This window comes from Macrobrachium rosenbergii, chromosome 31 (genome assembly GCF_040412425.1).
Source record: "Macrobrachium rosenbergii isolate ZJJX-2024 chromosome 31, ASM4041242v1, whole genome shotgun sequence".
In the NCBI taxonomy this organism is placed as follows: domain Eukaryota; kingdom Metazoa; phylum Arthropoda; class Malacostraca; order Decapoda; family Palaemonidae; genus Macrobrachium; species Macrobrachium rosenbergii.
Window position 1 is genome coordinate 9,169,462 of NC_089771.1, and position 9,610 is coordinate 9,179,071.

Here is a 9,610-nt window from a genome sequence, read left to right on the forward strand (position 1 = left end):
AGTATCCAAGGAAACAAGCAAGCTGACCTAATGGTAAAAGTGCATTATTGAAAACCAAGACATCCACTAAAATGGATGCCCATCAGATCAGTAGTCAGCGTTTCAAATTCCATTAGAGCCAGTGAGGCTGCTACCTACCATCTAGCAATGATTGCATTAACAGGGGAGGTAAAACACAGTTCTATATCTGTTAAACTAGATGGCATCAAATGCTGCTGGATAAGAGGCACCAAGAGAAAACTTATTCAAACTAGCAATGGCTGAAGGTATGGAGGCGGAAAAAACTTCAGGTGCTACAATTCTGTAAAGGCACGAAAATGGCAACAGGATTTTCCTGGTGTGGCACTGATTGCTTCCTTTAATGTGAAGAGAAATTCCACAGAAGGTCAACCAGAAAGACATTGAAGAGAACAGGTCAGTGATCAGTTAGTCTCACTTGAAGCCAAGAGAGGCTACTTTATTCAAATGACTGTGGGGAAGGACCTGACATCTGAATCTGATCCTGTAAAGTGCATTGAAAAAGAATCCTTCATAAGTGTATGAAATAAAATACAACAAAAGCAGAACCACATGCCACATAAAAGGAAATCCAATGACTTATTTCCTTGGTTGATGACAAACTTCTAACTGAGCAAGACAAGTTGTTGACCAGACTGCTGTTGCCTCCCCCATTCTTCACAGCGGATTACAAAGGCACCAAACTCTCTCAGGTAAGGCCTTGACTAATATGCAATTAAACATGTAGTGTCACCTCGTTCACCAAAAATCAGTTCATCACTTCACTCAGAAACTATCTGAACTTTGCATTAACTATGATCACTGATGAACTGTAGATATTTTTCCCAATGTCTGTAAAGCATAAAACAGGTATTTAAATTGGAGTCATGCCAAATGGTTCAAGCCTACCTCACTCCTAGGCTCTAGAAGTTTAATCGTTCCAATGTATGCCAAACAAATCTGGGATACCCTAGCATGAGACTATTCCTAGAACTTATACAAATTCAAGCCATGAATGTAAAGACAAAACTTTCTATTACTCAGGCACCAAAGCCAGACTTGAAGCAACAATTCTCATCACTCAAACAGAAAATGATCATGCATTCAATACAGCATTGCAACATTTGGGACCAATGAACTTTAACCTAGCTGGGGACCTGCATAAGTATGGAAAATATAGCATACCTATACCATTCAACAAAGCACCTTCAGGTCCTTCCATTCAAGTACCTGAGATAATAGCATAGCCTCAACCTCCTCAGAAACAGTGGAGACCTTTTCTATATGCAGCTCATATTTCAATAGTCTGGTATGACCATGTGGACACCAGAAACTGAAATGAAATGAACACTGGCTCCAGCTACAAAAATGGATCGTATTACTCTTCAGAATCAGTGTTAATAACCTATGAAATGACAATCAACTATTTACCAAACAGACTTCTATGTATTGGACCCATTACAACCTGTAGAAAACTACACACTTGACCTAAAAAGAAACAGTAATGAATAAAAGAAAAAGCAGAGACCAAATGCCCTTCTATTGATCCCACTACTCAGTAACGTAGTTTCCTGTCATCTCCAGCAGTTCTTCTATTGACAAGCAAAATTCATAAGCTAAATAGGCACTTGGCAGTCATTAGCCTAGCTTACAAACTGACAACAACTGAACAACAACACAATTTCTCAATTACAATCACTTCCTTTTCCTACTTAGAAAGATTGAACTCCGCTGGTGGTGTCTGGCCCGGCGGAAGGCTGGAAGTGGTATATCCAGCAACCATCTGGGTAACGTAAGTGGGAAGAAAAGCATATATAGGTCACACCAGGTCAATCGTGTCTATATAATGGTATCTGCTAATTTAAACTCATTGGTGAGCTACTTTCTCACACTCCACAACTTCACTAACTTGGAATCGTACTTCTCAGGTTTATTTCCAAAGAAGGGATAAACACCGAGGAGCCATAACAGTCACATAGGTAACTTAAAGGAAAAGAAAATAAAATGAGAGATATACTTGTTTGGTATTCTGCGCCAGTTGTATTGGTACGTAAATTATCACGGAAGACAAAAATTCTATATCACTAGCACGTTTCCTCTCAGAATCTGAACTGCTTTGAAGTGGCTAGTGTACGACTGCTATTAGAATTACCAGTCTTTGGCAAGAAATGACGTGTGGGTCTTATGCATAATATACTAAGCTTTGCTAAACTGGTTTAGCTGTTATAACTATATAGGACATTTCTCAGTCGTACAAGAATATCTTTGATGAACACGTGTAAAATGTCCTTTAGTTGCTCTTTGCAATTTAGTCTGACTCCTTGGTCTATTTATAAATGCAAAGCAAAAAATAAAAGGACTGTCGCTGAAGAAAAACAAGCTCTGTGCAAATAAAAAGTAAGGAAATGGCAGACCCCAACCCACTATCGTCTCCCTCCTACACAAACGAAACTCAAAAAGAATAAAAGAATTAATCTGTCACGTGGATGTAGCTTTCTTAGCTGTTGTTTAAATCCCTTGTTCCTCTTGACGGCCGGGTAGTACACACACACACACACACACACACACACACAGCACACAGCAGCAGCAGCAGCAGCAAAAACAGTTACAAACTTGAAATGCTGTTTGTTTTTAAAAGAACTTTTCAAAAAAAATACACCTAAAAAAAAAAGGACAAATTTTTTTTATTTGTTTTAAACATTTATTCACATTCCATTGCTTCCTAAACTACAAAAAATGGCTAGCTGTGCTTACATTAATTATACGTAGAACTTGGGTAACAAGGCAATTTAACATCAAAAAGAAAAACCTATCAGTGCGAAAAATCAAAACTAGGGAAGGTAAGGGAAACTTATTGTATCTCAACCATCACCCACTTGAGATAATGAGTGTTTCGGCTACATAACTAAATTTATATCATTAGAACACTGAAATTTTCAATTATCAAACAAGTTTTACTGTTATTTTTCAATCATATCTTGAAACCATGAACTGGGGTCAAATTTCAATTTCAATGCATTTGAACAGGAAGAGAGGTATTGTCGTATGATTGGCAACAGTTCCTTAAAAACAAGTATGTATGATACAAGACACGTGTTCAATTATCAAATAGTTCAACTGAAACTTGTATCATACATGTATCAATTCAGAGGTATGAAAACTGTATGACAACAGTTCCTTAAAAGTAGTATGTTTGGTACAACACGTGTTTCATTATCAAACATGTTATTACATATCCTAATATAAAAAAAATTGTTCTGCCTTAATATTATACAACAATAAAAAAAATAGAAAATCATAATAAAACAGATAGCAAAAAAAATTTTCTTATTACAATGATTCCTCTAATCTAGAAGGAAGGTGTAAGTCTTAAATAACTTCATAAGTCCATAGTAATATAAGTAAGGTCTTCCAAAATGGAGAAATTGGATGCAAGGAAAAAAAAACACGAAATTAAAAAAAACTGTGTTTTTTCACAACCCTAGTCCTATTGCATCAACTCTGTTGTAAACTAGTGGATGGCGTTCAGACTTTCACGAGCGGCAATATCGCCCGGGTTATGGTGACGGGAAGCTGCCCTTCTGATCTCTTGGAGGATAAACTACAGAGGGTGGGCCAGGAGTTTCTTGTTCACGAGAGAAGAGAGAGAAGAGAGAGAGAGAGAGAGAGAGAGAGACAGACAGACAGACAGACAGACAGAGATCCTCTCCTTTTACGACTTGGTTTAGGAGGGAAAACATTTACCGAGTTTCGTATCCACGTAGGCATAAAGGTCATATTCTTGTCCATCAAACTCCACTAACGTTCCTACAACGGCCCTGTTGTTGACGTAATGTCTTCATATTCATTGGGCTGTAGAATAATGAATATGGAAAACTGCTTAGCCCATAGATACAGTTTCAGTGATAAATGGTGATATTTAGTTTCTTATCTGGGTGCAGATCGCTTCCCTTTACACAGTGGTTTTCAACTTTTTGCAATGGCCCAAATCCCTAAATACGTACCCACTGCCCTTCAGAACTGTGTAATGATTTAACGTTTTAATTTTCAGACTTTTTATTAGTTTTATCATTTTTATTTATGGAATTATTTCAGAAGTCTTTAAAAAATACATTTTCAGGTTTATGAAAAATGAATTTACTGTAAATGATTTTTCATTCCTAAATAGAAAAATTCTTAAATGTCTTCTAGTTAATCATAGTCAAAATGAAAACCATTTGTCTAATCAATCAAATAAAGGGTATTTACAACGTTTAAATATGTTGAGCTATTTTACAATTTTTTGGAAAATTTTGGCGATCATCATAATTTAAACTAAAATGTCAGTGATTTCTAAGAAAATATCAATTCTGTGCATGCCACAGACACATCTCAAACTGGAATTATAAGAAACATATTCAAACACGGCATTAAACGAAACAGAAACATTTGATAAATCAAGTTATGATTTTGTTTACATCCACTCATTGCAAATACAGCCTAACAGGCACATCTAAGCAATTTTCGTAAGTTTGTGATAACAGACACATCTGAAAATTCCAGTTTTCAAATTTCAAAAATCAGGTCTGATCGAAAAGTTCGTACGATAGTCGGTGTGGAAATCAGCCATTTGCAATGATGATGGATGTGAGTGTATGCGAGCATTGGTACACTTTCGGTAAACATAAACGTTGTTTTCAAAGGTAAATTTATTAATCTCAAAATGTGTGAAAACATGACAATTCCAAGAAACAATTTACTGTAATAATCAGGGTTGTTTTCAATGTTTTATTATCAGAAAATTTTTGTGCCTAAAAATGGTCGCATTATACTTTAAAACTTTTCTATCATCTTAAACAAATGCCGTCATAGTATCAATTATACAAATAAACCAAAAGACAATATAATACAAACAGAAATATAATATATATATATATTATATATATATCATAGTCTGACATATATATCAAAATGTATATTTGCAATGTATCATGTATGTACACATATTGTTAGACACATTTCAAATAGCAAGTGAATGACACAGACACATTCAAATTAGCAATGTCATACATTCAAATAGCAAATGACACAGACACATCTCAAGAAACAATTGACACAGACACATTCAAATAGCAAATGACACAGACACATCTCAAACAGCAAAACAGACAATTTCAAATAAAATGACACAGACACATCTCAAACAGCAATACAATTTTTTCTTTTAGCAAGTGACACAGACACATTATCAAATACATTCAAAAAGCAAAGAAAAACACATCAAATCAAGTAAACAGCACAATTAGACCAAAAGACACATCTCAAAAGAAGGTGACAAAGAAATCTCAAACAGCAAGTGACACAGACACATTTCAAATTGAAAATGACACAGATGAGGTGACACAGTTTATCTCAAACAGCAAGTGAACTGACACATCTCAAATAGCAATGACACAGACACATCTCAAAAGCAAGTGACACAGACACATCTCAAACAGCAAACTAAGACACATCTCAAAAGCAAATGACACAGACACAGTCAAATAGCAATGACACAGACACATCTCAAACTTTTTACATATTTTAGCATGATTTCTAATGACACAGACACATCTCAGCAATTGACACAGACATTATCTCAAAATAGCAAGGTGACACAGACACATTCAAATAGAATCAGCACAGACACATCTCAAACAGCAATGACACAGACACATTTCAAATAGCATTTGACACAACACATATTCAAACACAACTGACAAGACACATTATTCAAATTGAAGGTGACACAGACACATTTCAAACAGCAAAACAAATGACACATCATCTCAAACAGCAAGTGACAAGACACATGTTTTTGACACAGACACATTCAAACAGCAAGTGACACAGACATTCAATTTTTTCAAATAGTGACACAGACACATCTCAAACAGCAAGTGACACAGACACATTCAAACAAATTAATCTTCTTCAAACAGCAAGTGACACAGACACATCTCAAACAAAGTTTCTTCTTGGTGACACAGACACATCTCAAACAGCAAGTGACACAGACACATTTCAAACAGCAGGTGACACAGATACATTTCAAACAGCAAGTGACACAGACACATCTCAAACAGCAGGTGACACAGTTGGGTCAAACAGCAAGTGACACAGACACATCTCAAAACAGCTTCTTTAGACACAGTCTCAAACAGCATTTGACACAGACACATTTCAAACAGCAAGTGACACAGACACGTCTCAAACAGCAAGTGACACAGACACATCTCAAACAGCAAGTGACTTACACTCTTACATTTCTCAAAACAGCAAGTGACACAGACACATCTCAAACAGCAAGTGACACAGACACACATCTCAAACAGCAGGTGACACAGACACATCTCAAACAGCAAGTTGACACAGACACATCTCAAACAGCAAGTGACACAGACACATCTCAAAAATAAGGTGAACAGACACATCTCAAACAGCAAGTGACACAGATTTTTAGAACTTCTCAAACAGCAAAGTGACACAGACACATCTCAAACAGCAAGTGACACAGATTATCTCAAACAGCAAGTGACACAGACACATCTCAAAACAGCAAGTGACACAGACACATCTCAAACAGCAAGTGACACAGACACATTTCAAATAAGCAAGTGACACAGACACAAATCAAACAGCAGGTGACACAGACACATCTCAAAAAGCAAGTGACACAGACAACACAGATTTAAATAGCAGGTGACACAGACACATCTCAAATTGAAGACAAATCTCAAACAGCAGGTGACACAGACACATCTCAAACAGCAAGTGACACAGACACGTCTCAAACAGCAGGTGACACAGACACATCTCAAACAGCAAGTGACACAGACACGTCTCAAACAGCAGGTGACACAGACACATCTCAAACAGCAAGTGACACAGACACGTCTCAAACAGCAAGTGACACAGACACATCTCAAACAGCAAGTGACACAGACACATCTCAAACAGCAAGTGACACAGACACATTTCAAAACAGCAAACACAGACAATCTCAAACAGCAAGTGACACAGACACATTCAAACAGCAAGTGACACAGACACGTCTCAAACAGCAAGTGACACAGACACATCTCAAACAGCAAGTGACACAGACACATCTCAAAACAGCAGGTGACACAGACACATCTCAAACAGTTGACACAGACATTCTTCTGACACAGACACATCTCAAACAGCAAGTGACACAGACACGTCTCAAACAGCAGGTGACACAGACACATCTCAAACAGCAAGTGACACAGACACATCTCAAACAGCAGGTGACACAGACACATCTCAAACAGCAAGTGACACAGACACATCTCAAACAGCAGGTGACACAGACACATCTCAAACAGCAAGTGACACAGACACACAGACAGCATCACAGAAATCTCAAACAGCAAGTGACACAGACACATCTCAAACAGCAAGTGACACAGACACATCTCAAACAGCAAGTGACACAGACACATCTCAAACAGCAAGGTGACACAGACACATCTCAAAACAGCAAGTGACACAGACACATCTCAAACAGCAGGTGACACAGACACATCTCAAACAGCAAGTGACACAGAATTTCAAACAGCAAGTGACACAGACACATCTCAAACAGCAAGTGACACAGATTGTCTCAAAACAGCAAGTGACACAGACATATTCAAACAGCAAGTGACACAGACACATCTCAAACAGCAAGTGACACAGACATCTCAAACAGCAAGAATGACACAGACACATTTCAAACAGCAAGTGACAAGACATATCAAAACAGCAGTGACACAGACACATCTCAAACAGCAAGTGACACAGACACAGACACATCTCTAAAACAGCAAGTGACACAGACACATCTCAAACAATTGTCACAGACAGTCTCAAACAGCAAGTGACACAGATCTCAAACAGCAAGTGACACAGACACATCTCAAACAGCAAGTGACACAGACACATTTCAAAAGCAGGTGACACAGACACATCTCAAACAGCAAGTGACACAGACACATCTCAACAGCAGGTGACACAGACACATCTCAAACAGCAAGTTGACACAGACACATCTCAAACAGCAAGTGACACAGACACATCTCAAACAGCAAGTGACACAGACACATTTCAAAACAGCAAGTGACACAGACACGTTCAAACAGCAAGGTGACACAGACACATCTCAAACAGCAAGTGACACAGACACATCTCAAACAGCAGGTGACACAGACACATCTCAAACAGCAAGTGACACAGACACATCTCAAACAGCAAGGTGACACAGACACATCTCAGCAAAACTTTAATGACAAGTGACACACATTGTCTCAAACAGTGTTGACACAGACACATCTCAAAACAGCAAGTGACACAGACACATCTCAAACAGCAGGTGACACAGACCATCTCAAACAGCAGGTGACACAGACACATCTCAAACAGCAAGTGACACAGTTCTAGCAAAAAGCAATCTTAGAAGGTGACACAGACACATCTCAAACAGCAAGTGACACAGTGGTCTCAAACAGCATTGACACAGACACATCTCAAACAGCAAGTGACACAGACACGTCTCAAACAGCAAGTGACACAGACACGTCTCAAACAGCAGGTGACACAGACACATCTCAAACAGCAAGTGACACAGACACGTCTCAAACAGCAAGTGACACAGACACGTCTCAAACAGCAAGTGACACAGACACATCTCAAACAGCAAGGTGACACAGACACATCTCAAAAACAGCAAGTGACACAGACACATCAAACAGCAAGGTGAGACAGACAATTCAAACAGCAAGTGACACAGATTTTATCTCAAAACAGCAAGGTGACACAGACACATCTCAAACAGCAAGTGACACAGACACATCTCAAACAACAGGTGACACAGACACATTCAAACAGCAAGTGACACAGACACATTTCAAATAGCAGGTGACACAGACACATCTCAAACAGCAAGTGACACAGACACATTTCAAACAGCAAGTGACACAGACACATCTCAAACAGCAAGTGACACAGACACATCTCAAACAGCAAGTGACACAGACACATCTCAAACAGCAAGTGACACAGACACATCTCAAACAGCAAGTGACACAGACACGTCTCAAACAGCAGGTGACACAGACACATCTCAAACAGCAAGTGACACAGACACGTCTCAAACAGCAGGTGACACAGACACATCTCAAACAGCAAGTGACACAGACATTGTGAATTCAAACAGCAAGTGACACAGACACATCTCAAACAGCAAGTGACACAGACAATCTCAAACAGCAGGTGACACAGACACATTAGTTTTAATTTTTTTGTCACCATGGTGTCATTTAGTTCATTTGTTTACTTTACCACGTGAAATGATCTTTTAGACATTTGAATAATAGCAATTTTTGCCTGTCAGCTATGGTTATAAATATATATTATAATATAAGATATATAAATATATATATATATATTATATATTTGTATTTAGAAAAACAGTGTTTCATTTATTGATCGTTTGTAAATAGGACTGATCTTGTGCTCCAGACCTTCACCTTTTAAACATGTTTTGTTCTTTAGTGAGATCCTGAAGAAGTTGTATTTGTTCCGTAGCATATAT

General features: G+C 38.1%; 1 protein-coding gene across 1 annotated transcript; it reads left to right on the forward strand.

Moving 5' to 3' along the window:
* The first annotated feature begins 256 nt into the window (after positions 1-256).
* On the forward strand, positions 257-9,239 carry LOC136855275 (uncharacterized). Its single transcript, XM_067132177.1, has 10 exons — positions 257-266; positions 1,042-1,162; positions 1,714-1,789; positions 6,006-6,404; positions 6,493-6,604; positions 6,745-7,286; positions 8,079-8,272; positions 8,526-8,662; positions 8,744-8,881; positions 9,040-9,239. Exons 1-10 carry the CDS (start codon positions 257-259, stop codon positions 9,237-9,239), a joined length of 1,929 nt encoding a protein of 642 aa, XP_066988278.1.
* The last annotated feature ends 371 nt before the right edge of the window (positions 9,240-9,610 follow it).

Coding starts and splice junctions, on each gene's coding strand:
- LOC136855275 (XM_067132177.1), top strand. Junction 1,790..6,005: donor CCAGCAACCATCTGGGTAAC/GTAAGTGGGAAG, acceptor TTGGTGACACAG/ACACATCTCAAACAGCAAGT. Junction 8,663..8,743: donor AGACACGTCTCAAACAGCAA/GTGACACAGACA, acceptor TCTCAAAAACAG/CAAGTGACACAGACACATCA.